The sequence below is a fragment of the Petaurus breviceps genome, unplaced genomic scaffold (genome assembly GCF_028583685.1).
Source record: "Petaurus breviceps papuanus isolate PSGF00001 unplaced genomic scaffold, PetGlider_PUasm1.0 446, whole genome shotgun sequence".
Taxonomy (NCBI): domain Eukaryota; kingdom Metazoa; phylum Chordata; class Mammalia; order Diprotodontia; family Petauridae; genus Petaurus; species Petaurus breviceps.
Genome location: NW_027186338.1, coordinates 3702719 through 3724621, shown reverse-complemented (window position 1 = coordinate 3724621; position 21903 = coordinate 3702719). Strand labels below are relative to the sequence as shown.

The 21903-nt window shown below is 48.2% G+C and overlaps 2 protein-coding genes across 3 annotated transcripts in view; one reads left to right on the top strand and one right to left on the bottom strand.

The window, feature by feature from the left end:
- Window positions 1-12247: 12247 nt before the first annotated feature.
- CUNH2orf68 (chromosome unknown C2orf68 homolog) lies at window positions 12248-16176 on the bottom strand. The gene is made up of 4 exons (XM_069101079.1): window positions 15966-16176; window positions 15121-15284; window positions 13706-13857; window positions 12248-13396 (listed from the first exon to the last, which is right to left on the bottom strand). The coding sequence occupies exons 1-4, from the start codon at window positions 16070-16072 to the stop codon at window positions 13274-13276; spliced, it is 546 nt and encodes a 181-aa protein (XP_068957180.1). The 5' UTR covers window positions 16073-16176; the 3' UTR covers window positions 12248-13273.
- Window positions 16177-18475: 2299 nt separating this feature from the next.
- The window catches only part of USP39 (ubiquitin specific peptidase 39), a 41515-nt gene continuing 38087 nt past the window's right edge, over window positions 18476-21903 (top strand). For both annotated transcript variants that reach the window (XM_069101078.1, XM_069101077.1), the window contains exon 1: window positions 18476-18839. In XM_069101078.1, the coding sequence (XP_068957179.1) occupies window positions 18551-18839 (289 nt within the window). In that variant the 5' untranslated portion in view covers window positions 18476-18550. The remainder of the gene's footprint in view (window positions 18840-21903) is intronic.

Sequence of the window (21903 nt, the reverse complement as noted above, 5' to 3'; positions counted from 1 at the left end):
CCCCAAATGTCCCCCTACACCTAACAGCGCCCCTTCAGCCCTCAGGCCAGATGCAACATCTGGAAACGGTCCCCTTTGTGCTGCGGCTCAAGGCCACCCTGCGGACAGCCCAGAGCCGGAGAAAAGTGCCCTGGGGCAAAGTTAGACTTGGCCAAAGACCGTCCGGACAGCGGGCAAGGGGGACTCTCTCTAACAAAGGCCTGGGAAGGCCATCGCTGGGGGCTGAGGAGGGACGCCGGGCAAGGCAGGTGGGGACGGGCAGCCAGAGGACCGAGGTACAATCGGACCTAACGGCGGGATGGGGGTGGGGGATGTGTGGGGGCGGGCACTGCCAAGAAGCCCGCTCTTGGCACTCCAGCCAGAAGCTCGGCCTGCCTGAGGACTGGAGGACCCCCAGCTCCGGGCGGAGCCTTGACCTCGGAGCGGAGCGCACAGCCCCCAGGAAAGTTCCTTCCCGTCAGGACCTGCCCAGGCTTCAGGGAGCAGAGGCGAGCCTAGCCTCTCTGGGGGGAGTGGGGCTGTTCCTCCAAGAGCTAAAACGCATGGGAAGGGAGGACCAGGGGAGGGTGGTGATCCGGGGGTGAGGTGGGATGAGGGGTTGGGACTGAAGCGGGGCATCTCCCTGTGGGCTAGCGGGCGGACCGGTCTCGGGCTCCCCCCCCGCCCTGCCCCCTTACCGGCCGCTGGACCCCCCAAGCGCTGCTCTCAGCCGCCGTCCCTTTGAACAGCCCTTTAAAGGATTTAAAGAGCCGGGGCCGGTCCCTCTTCTCCCCTCCCCTTCCCTCCCCTCCCCGCCCCTCTGACCAGAGCCGTCGCCGCACCGCCCGATGGGACCTGGAGTCCTCCCGCTGGCAGGCGCGGGGGGCGTGGGGCAGCCCCGGACTACAAGTCCCGGCACCCTCCAGGCCGGGGAGGTGCCGCTGGGGGCGGGCAGCCCCTGCCGCCCCCGCACAATGGCCTTGGTGGGCCGCCCCCCACGGCGTGGGACTGGCCAGCCCGGGGGACCCCGAATCCGGCCTGGAAATGCCTGGGGAAGAGGGGGTGGGGCAGGGCGCGTCCTCCAGGCAGCCGCTGCTTGGGTACGATCCTGGCCGAGGGTCTCCAGGGAGATCCGAAGTCTAGTACCAGCCTTTTCCCGGCCTTTTCCAGAGGCCACTCATTCCATAGGAGGCTGCATCTGTAGCTGGAAGGGATCCCAGAGGCCATCTGGTTCTACCTCCTCTTTTACAGCCGAAGAAACTGAGGTCTAGGGAAGGTAGATGACTTGTCCAGGGTCACACAAGTAGTAAGGCAGAGTTGGTCTTTTGAATTCAGGCCTTGGGACTTTAAGACTGACGATTTCAATTCCTTTTCTGTCAAATGCAGGCGTTGGGCTAGATACTCCCCCAAGTCATGGGATCGTTTAGATCTGGAAGGGACCTTACAGGTCATGCGATGCTACTCTATGGTTTTACAGATGAAGAGACCACGTAGGGAGCGGGAAGCGACTGGCCTCAAGTAGTGAGCTGCGTGGCCTTGGGCAAACCTGGCGTCTAATGCCCCCTCCATACCTGCTAGCGGCGTGACCCTGAGCAAATCACCTTCCTGTCCTATGCTTGAGTTGGCCCCGAGCTGATGATTCCAAGATACACACTGCCACAGTACTCCCACCCCCATTCAGGAGTGGCATTTTATGAACCTATCAACTTGGAACATTTTCAAACTCAACCTCGGCCAAGTCACTGCGCTGCTGCCTGCCTCAGTTTCCTCAACTGTAAAATGGGGATAATAACAGCACCTACCTCCCAGGGTTGTAGTAAGGATCCAAAAAGATAATATTTCTAAATTGCTTAGCACATAGTAGGCACTTAAATGCTTTTTTCCCCCCTCCCTCCGGAGGGCCCCCCCTCCATAAGTGTCTTGGACCTTTGGGGTTCTCTAAATACTGACATGCTCCTATAGCTCTCGGACCCATTAAGGCACCCCTCTCTTCTCCAGTGACATCTGACTTTACGGCCCCAGGGAGAACCTCTACCAAACGGTTACAGCCACAGTCTTCTGTTAGATTTTCGTCACTGAGCTGGGCAGTACCTAAACCTGCTGGAAGGCTTGCAGGAGTGTGATTCAGCATATTGGTGTTTTATTTTTAAACATCTATGTGGTTGTGGTATGTGGCATGGCTGGAAAGTTAATACCACGGACAGGGCCCTGCCTGCCAGGGGCTTGCTCTCCAAACATAGAAAGATTGTCAACAGACTTATTCCCTCTCTTAGGACAGCTTTATGTTGTTGTCATTCAGTCCTTCGAGCCTCCATTTGAGGTTTTTTGGGCAGATGCTAGAGTGGTTTGCTGTCTCCTTCTCCAGCTCATTTTACAGATGAGGAAATGGAGGCAGTTAAGTGACTTGCCAAGAGTCACACAGCTAGTAACTATCTGAGACTGGATTTGAACTCAGGTCTTCTTGATTCCAAGACTTCTATCTGATTTGCCACCTAGCTGCCCTAAGATAGCTTGATAATCTATTTAATTGTTGAATTAAATTATTATAGGTGAGGGAAAGGTTACTAAAGGCCCTGTGCTGGGAGGCAAGAAGAGGGAAAGGGGCCCAGAAGGATTTAAAAATCTTGAAAAAAGGAACTGAAAAGTCAGCTGTTCCTTAAGGTTCTATCAGTCACTGAAGGAAGATGTTTGTCCACGAAGATGCTTTCATTGGAAGGGCTGGAAGAAATTACTCACAGGTTCACTTGATTTAGAGCTGGATGAATGATCAATCCCAGCCTGTTTTAAAGATGATGAAACTGAAACCCAGAACGGCTGTGACGTGCCTGTGGTAGGATTTAAATTCAGGTTCTCTGACTCTAGATTCCAGATCCTTTCTACTGTACAACACTGTCTTTCCATTCCTTCTACCATTTTCTTCCCAGATTTTAGAACTATTGTTTCCCTGGAGGCAATCAGGGTTAAGTGACTTGCCCAGGGTTACACAGCTAGTAAGTGTCTAAGGTCAAATTTTATTTCAGGTCCTCCTGACTCCAGGACTGGAATTATTTCTAAAAAGAAACTCGGTAAAGAATATATTCAATGTTAAATTATTTCACCCCATTTTTCTCTTTTGTACTTAAGTCTCTGTGGCCCCTCATGAAAGAACCCTGTGTGCCAAGGTGCCATGGAGACCAGAAGCTGTTGGATTTGATCAGGAGCAGTCCTGAGGACTCAGCTTTCTTCAACCAGACCTAAAATGTTCTAATGAAAGTGGGACATGAAAGGATCAGAAGAGGGCCTGGGGAAGAGCAGTGATTTGATTATTTATTTGACCAGGACACCAAGGCTTAGAAGAAACCTTGGGAAAGAATAGGAAGCAGCTGGGAGGGCAGTCAGAGGGTGTAGGGGATTGTCCCCAAACTGAGTCAATTGGAGGGATGATATACATACAAAGGCTGAGAGAAAGGAGCCAAACTTTTGGTTTCCAAGGCATACATAAAAAAAGGAAACTCCTTCTTTCAATGGTGTCCCCATTCTCTGCAACATCTAGCCTTAGAGAATTGCTATAGCATTGAGAAGTTAAAGGACTTGTCCAAGGTCACATAGCCAGCACCTCATAGAGGCAGAACTTGGCTCTAAGGCCAACTCCTTACCCCCTGCTGCTTCTTACAGACCCAGATAAAGAAGTTAAAACAACAAACTGATATCTGGTCTTTTCTCTTAACTCTTTGGTTAAACAATCGGAGATTGCTAATCAATATGGAGTGAATGACTGTGATTGGTGCTGAACACAAAAGAAGTTGTCACCTAAATCTCCACATTGTATGTATCTGAAGAAGGGAGCCTCCAAAGAGAGGGAGAGAGCACCTTGGGGTCAAACACCTGGTTTGAACGCTGTCCTAGCAAGATCAAGAAAGGTCTCCAAAGGGATCCTATTTGATTCATCAAACATTAATGTGCCTTAAAGGCTTGGTGGTGGGTGCTAGGGAAAGAGACCCAAACCAGAACAGTTTCTACCTTCAGGATGCTTAGATTGTAAGCTACGTTAGTGGGGTGGGGAGGAGAACACAGGGGATGCAGAAATGAGCAAATACCAATGATTCCTAGAGAAGACATGCTGATAAGAAGGGGGTGGGAGGGATAGAAATCCCCCCAAACTGGGTAGGAAGTTTCACCTCAGCTGTTCTTTAAGGGTGCCTAGGGATTCTACGAGGCAGAAGTGAGTGATTTTTTTTTTTTTTGCCTTTTGGAGGGCAATTGGGGTTAAGTAACTTGCCCAAGGTTACACGATGTGGGTGTTAAGTGTCTGAGGGTGGAACTGAACTCTGGTTCTCCTGACTCTGGGGCCGGCACTTTACTCACTGCGACACCTAGCCACCCCATGAAGGAAGTGAGTGATTTTCAAAGCAGAGCTTGGCCTGTGCAAAAACCTAGAGAGCGTCTGAGGAGGAACCGCTTTCAGAGGTCAGTTTCATTGGAACCCAGTGAATGTGTGGAAGGAAATATGCCTGGAGAAAGAAGGGTGGGAAGCAGGCTGTGGAAGACCTTCTTTGCTAGGCTGAGGCTTATGTATGTTATTTGAGAGGTAATGAACTGCTGATGATTTCTGCAGATATCTATTTGAGGGAAGTTCTATTTGGCAGCTGTGTGGCAGACAGATTGGAGAGGAGATGGGAAACAAGATGGGGTCCACTGGAATAGTCCAGAAGGGTAATGTGGTGGGAACCTGAGCTATTTGTGTGGAAAGGAGACAGATGAGAGAGACATTATGGAAGTAAGAACCAGGAGACCTGGATGCTGATTAGATATAGCAATGGGGGTAGAGGGATCAGTCAAGGATGATTCCAGAGAATGAAAACCAGGCTGGGTGATTGGGAGGATGAAGGAAGAAGGCTCAGGAGGTTAAGTGATAAGCTCCGTGAGGGGAAAATGTGTCAGATCTGACACTTTAGTGTAGCTCACTCAAGGTCTAGCACAGGATTCTGTAAACAATGTTTAATCTTTATTGAATCATATTTGAACCAAGAAGCAGCTTCCATCAGTAGTTTTGATTCTGTTGCATTGAATGACCTTGGATGAATCATTTAACCTTTCCTTTCCTTATGCAAAGTAACTTCCTTCCAAGGCACAGATTGAAGCTAACCTACCTCTTGGAAGAACAAGATTAAGTGACTATAAAATGCTTGGGGAAAGTTCTAGGAGAGAAAAGATAGATTTGTATTTTATATGTGTGTGTATCCAAATATATGTAGCCATAAGATAAAAAGTATCTTCTGCCCAGCTTCTCAGAGTTTTCATGTCAGGTACCTCAGTCATGTTTCACAACAATCCTGAAAGGAAGGGAGGGAGCCATCATCTATATTTTTAAAAAAGCACAACTGGGGAGTACCTCCCTGAACTGATTCTTTAAAATCATTTAAAAAAAGAAAAGAAAAGAAAAGTCTATTGTCCTTGCCTTTCATGCGCAGGAAGAGCCAGAGAATCACTTTCATTTTCAGGCTCCTCCAAACCCCTGGAAAGACTTGGGGTGGGGGGAGGGGGACAGTTAATGGGTACATCCTCTTCTAATTTCTGGCACTCATGCAGAGACACATTAGAGACTTTTACTCATGTTTAAACTGGATAGGGTGGAAATAATGATAAAGAAAATAGATGGGGCAGCAGAGTGATTGGCCCTCATTGCCTTTTTATGACTAGGCATGCCCAGAAGATGTATTTAAACTATAGACCCAGGGAGCTGGCTTTCAAAGCGTTGGATGCACTGTAGTGGAAGGCTTTGTTTCTTGAGAGTTGAACCTACCCATTTCCCTGGGCTTTGGAAGCTGACTTCCACAAAGGTGCCAGCTTTTTGCTGGCGATAAACTACCCTTGTCAGCAGCCACAATCCAGCCATGGAGGAAATGCCTTTTCTGGAGGGTTTCATTCAAGGTGGGGGGCTCATTCTTTCTGGCTTTTTAGGCCTTGCCCTATAGGTAGGGGATTCTAGATTCCAAAGAAGATGTCACTTCACTGATTTCAAAAGACATTTGATTAGTGAAGGACAGCTATGATTTTTGCTTGCTGGTCAAGACCCAAGATTCAAGTACTTTTACAGAGTGCCAACCACCTGAATCTCTTGGGCCTGTGATATCACCTAAGGTTTCCTAGGAAACACAAGACTTTAAGCCCAGGTCTTGGCAACAAAGAGTAGATTTTTTTTTCTCAGTTATTTCAAGAACTAACCAAAATGGAGCCTGGGGAAGGAATCCAATTTGGTATGACTGGTTTTACAACAAGCAATCCAGAACTTAGCCAAGTAAACATTGTCTCCACCACTTCCAGGGGTACCCTTTCCCTCTTGCAGTCTCTCTTTGCCCTCCCACCCCTGAAGCCAGGGTCACCAGAACCCACCCAGGCTGCTAGACTGCAAATAAGGCTTGGATGAGTTGAAGGTCACCAACCCTATTCCTTCCAGTGAGATGACCAACAGGCTTTACCTTGCTAAGGTAAACATGCTAACCATGGGCATGCATCTAATTTTGCTTATCTTTCATAGAAGGAACTCTCCAAAGATTGACATTGCCCTCCAGACTTAACCTAAAGATCTATGGGCTTTACCATCTGCTGCACCCTCAGAACTTGCAGGCCTTTCTGTCCACCCTGTGACTACACTTTCTTTTATGTGTCAGCCCTAATTGGAATGTGAGCTCCTACAGAGCAAAGACTGTCTTGCATTTCTGTTTGTATCTCTTCTACTTACCACAGTGTGTGGCACATAGTAAGCTCTTCCTATTCATTTTTTTAAATTAAATTTATATATTTTTAGTTTTCAATATTTATTTCCATGAGATTTTGAGTTACAAATTTTTTCCCCTCCCTCTCCTCCCCCCTCCCCAAGATGGTGTGCAATTTGATATAGGCTCTACTTATATATTCATATTAAACATATTTCCACATTAGTCATGATGTAAAGAAAACAAAATTAATAGGAAGAACCACGAAAAAGAAGAAACAAAACAACAAAATAAAAGAAGAACAAATAGTCTGCTTCCATCTACATTCAGGCTCCAGAGTTCTTTCTCTGGTAGCATTTTCTTTGCATTGCTGAGTAGAGCTAAGTCTGTCAGTCAGTCATTGAACAACGTGGTTGTTACTTTGTTCAGTTGTTACTTTGTACAGTGTTCTCCTGGTTCCATTCTCCTCACTCAGTATCAGTTCATATAAGTCTTTCCAAGTTTTTCTAAAGTCCCACCTGCTCCTCATTTCTTATAGCACAACAGTACTCAATTACATTCATATCCCACAACTTGTTCAGTCATTCCTCTATTGATAGACATCCCCTCAATTTCCAATTCTTTGCCACCACAGAAAGAGCTACCATAAATATTTTTGTACATATGGGTAGTTTCCCCATTTTTATGATCTCTTTGGGATGCAGACCTAGAAGTGATGTTGCTGGATCAAAGTCTTATAGCCCTTTGGGCATAGCTCCAAATTGCTCTACAGAATGGTTGGATGGATTAACAACTCCACCAACAATGCATTAGTGTTCCAATTTTCCCACATCTTTTCCAACATTTATAATTTTCCTGTTTTTGTCTTGTTAGCCAATCTGGTAGGTGTGATTTGATTCCTCAGAATTGTTTTAATTTGCATTTCTCTAATCAATAGTGATTGAGCATTTTTTTCATATGATTATAGGTAGCTTTAATTTCTTCATTTGAAAACTGCCTGTTCATATCCTTTGACAGTTTATCAGTTATGGAATGACTTGTCTTCTTGTAAATTTGACTGAGTTATCTATATATTTTAGAAATGAAGGCTTTATCAGAGGCATTGGCTATAAAAATTATTTCCCAGCTTCCTTCTTCCCTTCTAATTTTGGTTGCATTGTCTTTGTTTGTGCAAAACCTTTTCCATTTAACGTAATCAAAATCATCCATTTTGCATTTCACAATGTTCTCTTTCTCTTGTTTGGTCATAAATTCTTCCCTTCTCAATAGATCAACAGATGCCTCTTTTTTTGGGAAATGCAACAAGGCAAAGTGGAAATAACACTGTCAGTAAGAGTCAAGCAAGGACCCTGGGTTTGAATCTCAGCTCAGTCATTTACAACCTGTGTGATCTGGGACAAGTCATTTAAAGTCTCTGGGACTTAGTTTCCTCATCTGCAAAATGGGGGTGGGGCAGACTTGACTAGATGGCCTCTAAGGGTCCTTCCAGCTTCTAAATCCAGAAGCCACACTTTGGGTGTGGATTGTTGCTAAAGCTGCCCTAGATTTTGTTTGGGGTTTTTTTCCCTTCCAGATTCAAGGTAGGTATCTGGGAAAAGGGTAATTTACTTTTTGTGAAGACTCTAGGCATCAATTGTAAACTTTTTTTTAAAAGAAGATTTTCAAGAATGTTTTAAACAATTGTAACATCTTTGGAATAATTATTTAATTCAACAGATATTAAGCATCTACTACTTGTAAGACACTGAGGTTCTGGAAGCTGAAAAGATATAGTTCTTGCCCTCCAGGAACTTACTTTCCCTGAGAAAAGTCCACCAATGGGTATAAGAAAGGGTAATTTGGAGAGGGCAAAGTTCACTTCCCACTGGTGGGAGGTGGAGGTGGCCCTGAAGGCTTTAGGGCCCAAGCTGAACATTGAGCAGGATTTTTTTTTTAAGCCCACAAAGATATTTATTTAGTTAGTTTTCAACATTTACTTTTATAAGATTCTGAGTCCCCAGATTTTTCCCCCACTTACTCCCTAAGACAGCAAGCAATCTGATAGAGGCTATACATGTATAATCACATTGAAGATATTTCCACATTAGTCATGTTGTGAAAGAAGAATCAGAACAAAAGGTAGAAACATAAGAAAGAAAAAAGAGAGAGAAAATAATATGCTTTCTTGATCAGGATTCTTAAAGGGGAACTGACTTGCATTGTAGAGGTGGATGAAGGCCTGGGAGAATGCACCCAGATGGAAAAGACAAGAACAGCTTGGCCACAGCAGAGTATGTGAAGGAGTATAATGTGGAAAAAATCTGGAAAAGTGAGTTGGGGTCAGATAGCTGACGGCCTTCAGTTTCAGACTGGGCTTATCTTTCAGCCTGGAGTCAATATTGGCTTGTGAACAGAGAATAGCCCCTTATCATCTTGATCCCAGAAGAGGCTAGGTAGCCAGCTTAGAGCATAGTGGGCCAGACTGGAGTCAGGAAGACCTGAGTTCAAATGTTACTTCACACACTTACTAGCTGAGTGACTCTGGATGAGCCATTTAACCTCTCCCTGTCTCAGTTTCTTCATCTGTAAAATGGGATAATAGCAGCAATCTCATAGGGTAGTGAAGGTTAAATTGGAAAATACATGTAAAAAGCTTTGCCAACATTAAAGCTACATATAAATGCATGCTCTCCACCTCTATGTTTGGCAAGCTCTGTCTCCTTTCATAAAACTGTAGATTCTGATCTGGAAGGGAACTTAGAAGCCATCAGTTGCAAACCTTTCATTTTATAGAGTGTAAGTGACTTGTCCAGGGTCACACAGATAGTGAGTTGGGATGGGAACCCAAGTCTTCTTGCCTCCCAGTCCAGCACAGCCCCTCTCCCCTCTCCCCCCCCCCCAGTCCAGTACCTCCCCTCTCCCAGTCCTGGGCCTTTTTTCTCTGTCCCTGATCTCACTGACTGTCCTGGGTTCAGTTATCATCTGTACTGGCAGCCCTAATTTCTCACCTCACCTCCAGTCCCAAATCTCCAGCTGGATGTCCCATTGAACTCAAAGCATTCAAAACAGAACTAACTTTCTCTTCCTCCCCCCCCTCCCCAGCTTTCCTATTGCCATGGAGGGAACCACCCTTGTTGTCACTCACCTTTGCAGCTTTGGTGTCATTTTTGATTCTCCCCCCTCCATCACCATTCCTGATATTTAATCAGTCACCAAGTTTTGCCAGCTTTGCCACCACAATACATCTACTCTTTCTCCACTCTCTTGACCACCACTCTACCTCAAGACCTTCACCACCACTAATCAGACTATTTTTTTTTAAGCAATTGGGGTTAAGTAACTTGCTCAAGGTTACATGGCCAGGTGTTTCTGGGTGGGTGCTAAGTGTCTGAGCCTGGATTCGATCTCCAGGTCATCCCAACACTGGGGCCGGTGCTCTTACTCACTGTGCTACCTGGCCTTCCCTAATCGGACGATTTTAACAGCCACCCCACAGCACTCCTAGCTTCCTCATGCAGTTGCCTAAATAATTTTCCTAGAGCACAAATCTCACCCCATCACTCCACTCAGGAATGGCCTATATTCTGTTTGGCTTGGCATTTAAAGCCCTTAGACTTCTGGCCCCTGCCTACCTTGTCAGCCTCATTGCCCATCATTCCCCTTCACCTACTCTACAACCCCAGCTTACTTGGTCCTCTCTTATACCACATACAACTTCCCATCCCCCAGGCCTGAAAATATTTCCCATGCCTCCAACTGTGGAAGGTACTGGCTTCCTTCTAGGCTAGGTTTTTCTGCCGAAAACCCTGTCTAGAATTCACTAGCTTTAAGCTCCAAGGGGAGACTGACAACTGGGAGACCCAGGACAATCCAGAACATAGCCTCCAAAGGCAATCTGAAGGCCTGACATGCATTTCAATGTATGGAGGCCCGTCTCATTGTTCTACACTCATACTTCAAATACCGACTTTCACCATTAGACAGCTTGCCTGGGAGAAGAATGTTCCATAGACTTTGCTTAAGCAAGTGTCCCTTTCACAGAACAAGGATGGAGAGAAGGCAAATAGAGTTGCTATGGTCAGAAAGGGAGATACCAGGGAAGCTGGGGGCCATGAATGTTTATTTTGATAGCTGTATTCCAAGGAAATGGGCTCACTCAATAATCCTATGTTACTTTATGCATTTAAAAACCTTCAGAGCATGAGCCCCAAGGCTTTCCCAGGCAGCCAAAGGGGTCGAGGACACCAAAAAGGTTAAGAACCCCTGGTCTATGTCATAGTGAAACAAATTAGTCCATCGAGCCTTTTCAGGCCCTTATTCTTTCTGTTGTCCAGGGTAATGCAGCTCTGAGAGGCAACATGTCCTTGGGGGCCCCATGCTAAGAAAGCCCTGGAGGCGATGTCTTCTAACCCAAATGAAACCTATTACGGTTTCTCTGTGTACCCTGGGGAGAGGTGAATGATTTGCCCTGAGCCAGCCTAATCAATCCACTAGGCCTCTCCAGGGGCTTATAATGTTGGCATTAAAGACACTTCTAGCCCTTTTGAGGGAACATTGGGAATAGTGATTTTTCTCTTATTAACACCCTGACTTTCCTTCTACCTGGAGCCAAACCTGAAGCTGCAGACAAACCTGCTCGATGCAGAAATGCATTCTGGGGCTAGGGGTGACTTAGGGTATATGTGTTCTCTCTGCTTGGAAAGACAGGTGGTCATTCTGGTCTCTTAGGCCCTTCCTCTCTCTTACATCCCATTTGATAAGTTGTTTTAGTTGGGTCTGATTCTCTGTGACTCCATTTGGGGTTTTCTTGGCAAAGATACAGGTGTAGTTTGCCATTTCCTTCTCCATCTCATTTTAAAGATGAGGAAACTGAGGTAAACAGGGTTAAATGACTTGCCTGGGGTCACATTGCTAGTATCTGAGGCCAGATTCAAACTCAGGTCTTCCTGACTCCAGGCCTTTCACTCTGTCTACTTCACTTCCTTGCTGCCTTGCTTTATTCATCCCACTCTTTTTGTTCAGTCAAGGTCAGTTGTATCCAATCTTGTACCATTTAGCCCAGCAGGTTTAGTGTACTAAAGCAGAGATTAAGTGACTTGTCCAGGGTCACACAGCCAATAAGTGTCTGAGGCTGCATTTGAACTCAAGTCTTCCTGTCTCCAGGCCTGGTGCTCTAACCACTGAACAACTCAATCCCACCTGGCTCTCATTTATTCATCTGAGTTTACTACAAGTGCGGCTTTGTTTCCAGTCTAAAGGTTATGTATGGTCTAAGTGTTTGCCTGGCTCTACTTCTCAGAGGTAGGAGGCTAAAGCAACCATGGTTTTAGGCCCCTGTAACAGTTCTAAAGAGGCTGCTGGGAGTCAGTCCTAAGGACTGTGAAGGTTCTGGTCCTCAGGGCTGGGCTTTTCACTCTGTTTCAGGACTCTGAGGTTCACTTCAAATCCATACCATTCACTGGAGCCAGGCTGAATTCTGGGAAGCAAGTGATGTTCCTGGTAGGCAGGCTCTGAGTCTGTTGGAAATCCCAGGGCACATTTCTCAGCTCGTAGCCTAGCTCAGCTACTGGGAAGAATGCTCGGCAGCTAAGAGAGCTTTTCCTTTGGTACCTTTATTCTAAGAATGTCAAACATACTTTTATACACTCAAAGGTGGGAGATGCAAGACGGCAGAGTTGGGGAGGGGAAGGACAAAGGGATCTCTGCATTTGATCTGGGCAAGGGTTTGTTTTTTTTTTTTTAAAGAAAAGGAAAGAAGGAGCAGTAGGTCTCCAAATGGGTAATTATTGCTTGTTCAGCCCTCCTTTTGTTAATCTGGAGAGTGCTGAGTTTGTTGGTAGAGTCTCTGTTTGTAATCTCATTTTCCTCCAGCCTCGTCCTCAGAAGCATCTCGGCTCTACTGAGATTCCAGTTTTGATGGGCTAAGCATAGCAGGACTTCCTTGCTAGGGAGGGCAATGGGAATTCTTGGGGCTCTCACTGATCCCCTAACATTCTTGGAGTTTTGCACAAAGTCCTCTCCTTAGATCTCAAAATGAGAAAACAAACAGCTTTGTAGGCTGAGAGCTGCTGTAAGGCAAGGTTGTAGCAAGTGAAGCTTTGGGGTCCTACCTGAGACAGTGACATGAAAATGAAAGGGGGCAAATGGAGGGAGCCAAGGCTGAAAAAACGCTCCAGGAGTTTGGTAAGGGGAAGCAGGGCCATAAGGAGGAACTTTCCCAAACACAAGAAGCACAAATTTGAAGGGCATGAACCTCCCTTAAAAACAGAGCACACTGATTGGCACAGGGCTTAGGGGACCAACCCCTGGGAGAGGTGGGACTCTCCAGGGCTTTCACTGATTGGGAGTGGCACATCTTGGGAATCCCAGCTAGCAGGACACAAGGCCAGAGAAACCCTTTTCTGTAACTCCCAGGCAGCTGTGGTCAGTGATGAGATGGCAGAGAAGTCACAGCAAAGGAAATGGCAGGGGCCAGCTTGGCAGTGGACACTTCTCTGAAAGCCCAAGTGGCTTAGTGGGGAGACCAGGCTGGGCCTGGGATCCCCAGGGTAAAGGGGCAGTGTAAACCTCCAGCTCTGATCCTACAGCCAAGACAGTCTGTCTAGTTCCAGAAAGTGGGCTTAGGGCTGGCTTCGCCGCTTGGCCATCTCCTCTTGGATTCGAATCTTGAGGGCCTCTTGCATGGGTGGGTCCAGGGGTGTGCGGGCTGAGACTTTCTCACTCACCCTTCCTGGGTCATCATCCTAAGCAGAAGAAGTAGGTCAGTTCTCTGGGTTTGGGGAGGGAGCAGGGCATTATGGAGAGGGGCCCAAGGGAACTGGTCTTTATCTACTTGGTAGATAAATAACATTATCTACTTGGCTCATGGCTCTTCCCACATTTTGGTCTCTTCCTGGGCATCCTAGACACATGTTCCCAGTACCTCCTGCATCCCATACTGAGCTGTCCCCTGGGGGTGACAGGTATCCACTCCCTTCCTTTTCCAGCCCAGGAAATCCCAGTAGGAGGGATACCCTCAGCCCCTTCAGGCTCATGCCCCTCCTGTATTGTACCTGATAAACAATGACAGATGTGACTTCCCCACTGTCGGCTTCATATTCTAGGCAGAAGAGCTGGAGGCTGGGGGGCTCTGGGTCTGAGCTGCCACTGCTGCTGCTCTCACTGGACTCCCCATAGTCGAGGCTGCAGGCAGGGAAATTTGTATCTGGTCCAAGAGAAACCAATGGTGAGGGGGAGAGGAGGGAGGACCAGTATAAGTGGGCTGGGGATGAGCATGGCCAAAGAAAGAAGTGGGGAATGCCTCTGGAAACACCATCCCACCCCTGAATGGGCCAACTGGTGACTGGTGTCCCCAAGAAGCCTGGGAGGCACAAGTACAGGGATGGGGGCATCTGGGTGACTGTCATGAATCCAATGAGTGGTATTTAGCAAGGCCCTCCCTTTGCCTCTCGGGGCCTCAGTTTCCTCCTGAATAACAACAATAGAGGACATTTATCTAGCACTTTTAAGGTTTGCAATACGACTCATACATTTCTCACCTTGCAAAAGCCCTGTTCATACTTATGTGCGCTTTTGCCAGATGAAGGAACTAAGGCCCAGAGCTACTGACATAGTCAATAATTGTTAGAACAAATGCCAGGCCTTGATTTAAACCAGGTCCTTCGTTTCCAAATCCTGGTTCATAGTTGAGAAATAATTTCTCAGTTGTCAATAAGGAAGCAGCCTGGTAGGGAGGAATGTACTGGTTTTGAGGTCAGAGGTCTTGGGTTCAAATCATGCTTGTGATCTGTGGGCCTTGGGCAAGTCATCCTTCCCAGACCTGCTTCCTTATATGTAAAATGAGCAGGTTCTCTAGGAGATCTGAGGTTTCCAGATCTAGCATCCTATTAAATTATGGTAATAATAATAAACATTCACCAGCCCCTTTTTATCTCCGCCTATCCCTTCAACAACTCTGGGGGGTGTGAGCTTCATCATCCCATTTTACTGATGAGCAGACTGAGGCTAAGTGACTTGCCCAGGATCATACATCTGCTAAGTGTGTAAGGCAGTATTCAAACTCGCGTCTTCCTGACTCCCAGATCAGATGGTTCCATTCCATCATTTACGGATGAAGAAACCTCGGCCCAAAGACATTCAGTGCCCTCCTCATGGTCGCCCAGCCAGCATGTGACAAACAGGATTGGAACCCAGATCTTCCTGACCGCGAGTCCAGCTTCCCAGCTGTGAAACCCTGTGAATCACTGAACCTTTTGGACCATCTGGAAAAGGGAGGGGCTGAACTCCGTGGCCTCTTCCAGCTCCCCACTACCCCCAATACTGCCCGCTCCCTCCCTCAGCTTTAAGTGATACCAGCCAGATCGGAACCCAGGTCTTGCTGACTCTACCCAATGATTCCCGAGGGATCCCAGGACCTGCCCACCATACACCGCTGGTTAGCGGCTCCTGGGGCGCAGCCCCCTCTCACCCCGGCTCCCAGTGGAGGCCCCAGGCCGGCTCAGCCTCGCCTCGCCTCGTCGTCGGGGTAAGTACACCTGCTGGTCCGGCTTTCGGGGCCTCGTAGGGCCCGGGGTGAGCCGCCTCCGCACCTTCTCCTTGGCTGCCTGCTTCATCTTCTTGTCGTAATTGTCTCTGCGGGGTGATGGAGAGGGGATATGGGGGAGAGGTCAGGGATCAGAGCGGCCTGAGAAAGGAGGCCTCTGGGGTTGGGGTGGGGGAAGGTAAGGGCTAGGAGGAGAGGCAGACTAGGGGGGTGGGACCCAGGAGGAGGGGCTGGGGAAGGGGCCTGGGGGCAGAGGCTAGGAAGAGGTCCGGGGTTCCAGAGGGGAAAGAGAAGCACAGGGACAGGAACCCAGAGGCTAGCGGCAGAGGGAGGGGACCCAGGGGCAGGGGGATGGAGGACAGGGACCAAGGCATTCAAAGATTTGGGACAGAGAGAGGGGATGGGGGGGACTCGGGGACTGAAGACGGGGAGAAGGGCCGGAGGGCCCAGTTTAGGGCAAGGGGCAGGGACCAGGGGAGGGAGGACCGAGGACAGGGACCCCCTGGAGGGGGAGGGGAAGGGCCAAAAAGCTGAGACTAGTTCAGAATGGGGGGACCCGGGGGTACCAGGGGTGGGGGAGGAGAGGGAAGAACTGGGTCTGGGGCCCCGGAGGAGGGGTCAGGGAAGGAGCCAGGGGGCCGGGACTCGGGGGTTCAGGGGTTGGGGTCGGAGAGGCAGGATCTGAGACTGGAACCAGGGGGCTGCGAGGGGAGGGTGGGGGCGGGGGGGGGAGAGCCTGGGGCAGGGTCCAGGCCCCGGCCCGGCCGTACCGAGCGATCTGGTTCCGCCGGATGTGGTGCACGAAGCCGTGGCTCATATCCAGCCGCCCTCCCGGTTTGCAGCAGCAGCGCCGGCCCGGACCCGGCTCCGCTTCCATTGGGGCGCTCCGGGAGCTCGGGGAAAAAAAGCCAACGCCGCCCCCGCCGCCAGAGCAACCGTCACTCTCGGCCGCCTTCCCCTCCCCCGGCCCCCCGCCCGCTCCCCGCTGGCTCCGCCCCCGCAAGGTCCCTCCCGGTCCCCATTGGCCCCTCTCGTCTCCACCTCCCCTGCCCTGTCCTTCCCCTTCTCCGGGTGCGCCGGGGCTGGCCCCGCCCCCGTGCGAGGACAAGGCTGGTGCTCTCCAGCTTCCGAACTGCTTTTCTATTTACTTTGTATATACTTTGTAGATACTTTGTATTTACCCGTCCTGGTGAGAGTCTATCTTCTCCCCGCCTGGTATGAATGAAGGCATGAGGGACATAGTTATCGAGCGCTTTCCATGTGCCAAACCCTGTGCGAAGCGAGGGGGCTGCCGATGGAAAACACAGTCCCTGAGCTTTGGGAGCTCGCCCTCTAATCTAGGGAGACCTTCAACAACAATTCATCAAGTGCCTTGGGGTTGCCAGACACTCCATGGAAAGCTTGAGATAAGAAAGGCAGAAACGTCCCCTGCCCTCAAGGAGCTCACATTCTAATGGGAGATAGAACATGCAAACAACTGTGTCAGTACACACGAGATGTAAGGGGGCTGTAAGGTGGCATGCAGCTGCAGGGCTGCTGGCAAGGCCCAATGGAATTGTAAATTCCCTGGGTTCAGCATTGCCCTCCCCTCCAGGGGAGCCCTAGCCCATTAACTTGGCTTTTTCCCCCAACCCCTTCCCTTCCAGTCTCAGCACAGGCTAGACTTTGCCAGCCAAGGTCTTGGAAGTGGGAGGGAGACAGGATCTCAACCTCCATTCTAACTCCCTCAATTCAATTCACCGAAACAAGGCACTAGAAAGACAAAAAGAAAACAGGCCTACCTTCAAGGACCTTACAGTCGACTCATTTTATAGGCGAGGAAATTAAGGCCCCAGTCAATCAATCAAAAAACAACACCCAGTGACTGCTATATACCAGATCATGTCACCCCCACCCCCACTTACTAAACTCCAGCAGCTTCCTATTTGCCTCTAGGAGAAAATATACAATGTCCTGTTTGGCATCTACATCGACTCTTTCATCCAGTGATGGTGCCTGTCAGGCTGTTCTATGAACAAGATCCTCTGCTTCTCAAATCCCACCATTTTCTCTGGCTGTCTGACTCATCTTCCTGAGTTCAAATCTGGCTCCAGATGCTAGTTGTGTAACTCTGGGTAAATCGCTTTACCCAGTTTGCCTCAGTTTCCTCATCTGTAAAATGAACTGGAGAAGGTAATGACAGACTCCAGTACCTTTGCCAAGAAAACCCCAAATGAGGTCACAAAGAGATGGACATGACTGAAAAATGCCTGAACAACCAAAATTCCTATGTCTTTTACTTTTGGTTAAAGGCTCTCCTGTGACTAATTTCGGTGGGGTGGGCTGGACTGCTACCCTTATATATTGTAGATCTAGAGATGAAAAAGACCTTGACCCTCTGGTCCAATCCCCTCATTTTGCAGATGGGTAAACTGAGGCCCAGAGAACATAAGTGAATTGCTGCTGTTCACAAATCGGTAAATGTCAGAACCAGGATTTGAGTTAAGGGCCAAAGACTCCAATTTCAAGGCCCCTTCCCACTGAGTTGAACTCAGTGGAACTCAAGGTCCAAGTCAATCAAAAAGAACTGGTTTGTTGTGGACACATTCTTTTGGTAGGGAACTATGCTTTCACTGGTATAGGGAACTACCTTACAATCATTATCGATGATTATTGTTGCTGTTAACTAACTTCTTGACAACCATTCAGTCTTTTTTTGGTGTCTGTTTTCCCATCGCATGCTTAGTTTTCTCATTTTCCAAATGCTCTTGCTTGCACATTTGAATGCCTTTATTTGTCAATCAGTCTGTTGGCTTTTTTTTCCTTACTAAAAATGCTATTTGTCTTATGGGATGGCTAAGGGTGGGGGGATGGGGCTGTTAAAATGGTGATGTAAGAAACAGAAAACACTAATAAAAGTTACTTTAAAAAAAATTCATGGGCAACTGGATGTTTTCACAGCATTCACCTCAGCCTTTAAAGGGACCGGAAAGCACCTTTCCATTATGCATCATCCTCACCTAGGTAAGAATTTCTCCAGTCCTCTGATGTTAACTCCAGCATCTGGGGCCAGTTAGGGGCCATCTGGCCCTTTAAATAAGAAATTCTGGATAATGAAGGTGATTGGTCCATTCAGCTTCCGGATCGGAGGGGCGGGAACCAATGAGAGCCTCCCGGAGTGACACACGGAAGCCTAGGACAGCAGTTTGTAGATGCGGGCCACTACGTTCCAAGTACGGAGCACACGTTGCTGCCGATTGGCCGCGAGCGCTGCGGTTGATTGGCCAGGTATGAAGCGCAGGCGCAGAGTCGCGAGTGCGGCTTCTGCGCCTGCGCGGAGGGGCACGGCGGGCGGCGGGGCCGGTGGCCGGAGGGGATGTCTAGCCGTTCGAAGAGGGAGACGCGGAGCTCCGCCCGGGGCAAGCGGGATGCGGAGTCCCGGAGCAGCTCGAGTCGATCGAAGCGGGAGCGGGATTCGGACGGCACGGGGTCTCGGGGGAGCCCGGTGCGCGTGAAAAGGGAACGGAACTCGGAGCCGGCGGCGGCACGAGACCACTCGGGCGGGAACGTGCCCGCGCTCGTGCCCGTGTCGTCGCTAGCGGGCGCGCGCGTGAAGCGGGAGCGCGAGATCGACGAGGATTCGGAGCCAGAGCGGGAGGTGCGAGGTGCGCGGGGCCGGGACTGGGGCGTCCCCCCTCCCTTTTTCCCTCTTCCCCTCTCCGTCCCCCTCCCACCAGCGCGGAGCTGGAAAGAGCCTTCGAGGACGGCCATTCGAGCCCCTTCTCCGTCCAGATGCTGAGGCAGGCCAGGAGCACCTGTGCTTGCTGCCCTCCCCTCGAGGAGCTTACTTTTTACGTGCATGGCCAATGATTGCGTGCTGACCGAATGTGAATTAAATCCAGACTCATGCCCGAGAGGAGAGGAGGGTCCTGGAAGGTGGGGCGGGCTGCAGGGGCTTCAGAAGACGTCTGAAGGAAGGGGGTTGAGGAGACTTGCGGGCCTGGGCTGGCCTGTCTCACCCTGGGGCCTGGGTGCAGCGCACAGCATCCCTTCCCTGTATTCCCCGCCCTCCAGAGCTCTGGCAGCTGTGCCTATCTTCTGTTGTTAGCCATCTTTTCATAGGCTTTACTTTTTCTTCACTTTGTTTACATGTGAGAGGAAGAGGGCTAGACTTAAAGTCGGGAAGCCCTTGTCTCTGATGCTGGTCATGGGGCCCTGTGGGCTAGTCTTTTAATTTAGGCTTTCTGAGAGAATGTAAATGAGAGCCAGATTGATGAAGGGCATTCCACGACAAAAAGGAAAAGCCGCAGCAAATCGTAAGCCCCCTTTGGACAGGAACTCTTCTATTTTCTGTGTGTTCCTGATGAAGACGTTGCATTATAACCAAAGGCATAATTAAAAAAATATGTATCTTTCTCCTTGTCCTTAAAAAAGTCCCAACTTAAAACTGTCATAGATTGTAGGTCTAGCAGGAACCTCAGAGGCCTGTTCAGTTTTATTTTCTCATTTATAGAAGGGGAAACTGAGGATCAGGAAGGTTAAATGACTTGGAATATACCATAAGCCTCATAGATAGGACTTGAACCCAAGTCTTCTGATTCCAGAGTCAGAGTTCTCTCCACTTTTTGTGGCACTCTCTAATGTAATCTTTTTTCTACTTTTCACCCTTTTGGGCAGTAATAATACAGACAGCTTTTCCTTGAAGCATTAAAAGATACTTTCCCAAGAGGGAGGTAGTACAGGTATTATTATCCTTACTTTAATTCAGCTCAGTCAACATTTATTAAGCACCTACTGTATGCTAGACACTGTACTGTGCTCTGGGGATCAAAGACAAAAATAAAAGTCCTTGCCTTCAGGTAGTTTCTTTTTTTTTTTTTTTTTAAGCAATTGGGGTTAAGTAACTTGCCCAAGGTTACAGGGCCAGTTATTTCTGGGTGTGGTGCTGAGTATCTGAGCCCAGATTTGATCCCCAGGTCATCTCGACACTGGGGCCAGTGCTCATACTCCCTGAGCCACCTGGCCGCCCCAAGGTAGTTTATATTCTTTCCAGGAAATTTAACAAATAGAAAAAATTTAAATGTTTTACACTCTCTCTCTCACACACACATACTCGAAGGGTAAAGGCTCTAGTAATGGGGAATCAGCATATCTTTTCTGTAGAGAGACAGTACCTAAGCTGAACCTTGAGGGAAGCTAGGGAATCTTTGGGTAGCTAAGAGTTATAATGGGTAGAGTGCCAGACCTAGAGTCAGGAGACCCGTCTTCCTGACTTCAGATCTGCCTTCAGACACTTTCTATCTATGACCCTGGGCAAATCACTTAACTCCATTTGCCTCAGTTTCCTCATCTGTAAAAGGAGCTGGAGAAGGAAGTGGTGAACCACACTAGTATCTCTGCCAAGAAAACCCTAGATGGGGTCACAAAGAGTCGAACACTACTGAACAGCAGTTGAGATTCTGGAGGAGGGAGCATACTCCAGACAAGAAGGATTGCCTTAGCCAGGATCTTGTGTGGAAACAGCAGGCAAGCTGGAATGTCGAGTGCACTTTATATAAAATAGGCAGACTGAGGCTTTCGGCTTCAAAAGTTCATGGGATTTAGTTGTAAAGGCTGTATCAGGCCTTGGGATCTGGGAGCTGTCCCAGGTATGATGTACTTTCTCAGCATGAGCTCATCTAAGGTGCATAAGATGGTCTAAGTTCTGAGAATCTTAGTGACTTAACAATTGGTGCCAGATAGAGTCTGGGTGAAAAAAATTAGTGTGGTGAAGGGCTGCCATGTAAGCATCAGCCTTACAGGGTTGGGGTGAGGTTCTAATGAGAAAACAAGCACTTTGCAAACTGTAACATGCTAAGTAAATGCTAGCTCTCAGATGAGGATGTGTGGAAGGAGCTGGTGATGTTTGGCCAGGATGAGGAAGGGTCCTCATGTATCTGAATGGCTGTCAGATGAAAAGGGGACATGCTCTGCCTAACCCCAATCAGCAGAACAAGGAGCCCTGAGGGAAAATTGGAAAGTGGAAAATTTAGCTTTGATTTAATGCTCTTCTCAAATATTATAGTTACCAGGATATGTTTTACTTATTTTACCCAAGCTGTAAGCTCAAGGGGATAGGAACTATATCTTGTTTAATCTTTGTGCCAGCCCTCGTGTGTTTTAGGGATATGTCATTGTTCTTGTCCTGGTTAATATTTTTGTCAAAACCATTCATAATGCCTTACACGGAATAGTTGTCAAATTTGGAGATTGGAGAGATAGTTGATATGAGTGACAGAATGAAAAAATCCAAAAGGAACTTTGTAGTGTGAGAAATTATTTCTCTCTTATTAATAACTAATTATTTCACCAGAACCAGTGTTTCTCCTCTTTCCTACTTCTTCACCCAGAAATCAGCCAGTGTGGGAAATCTTTCTAAAAGACCTACCCAGCCAGGATGACTGAAATCTAATTAAAGACAGTAAAAGAAGTTCCAAGTGTGGGCTAATGGGTGCGTTCCTGCTCATATGGATCCTCCCTTTTGTCAGACAGGTGATATGGAAATGGTTGTCTCTTTGACCAAGACTTGGGTGATCCAAGTCAAGTACCCCAAGGTCCTCATTGCAATATTGCCCAGCTCCTCACTGTAATATTCATTCTCATAATTGTTAACCAGTTACAGTTAATTACTACCTTCTTATATACCGTGTTCCCCCAATAATAAGACCTATCCTGAAAATAAGCCCTCCC

Excerpts from the sequence above, each read along its gene's own strand:
- CUNH2orf68 (XM_069101079.1), bottom strand. The coding sequence starts at position 16,072 with ATGGAAGCGGAGCCGGGTCCGGGCCGGCGCTGCTGCTGCAAACCGGGA. Across the intron at positions 13,858-15,120 it reads GGCCTCCACTGGGAGCCGGG|ATACAAATTTCCCTGCCTGC; the intron begins GTGAGAGGGGGC and ends CTCTTGGACCAG. Across the intron at positions 13,397-13,705 it reads CATCTGTCATTGTTTATCAG|GATGATGACCCAGGAAGGGT; the intron begins GTACAATACAGG and ends TCTTCTGCTTAG.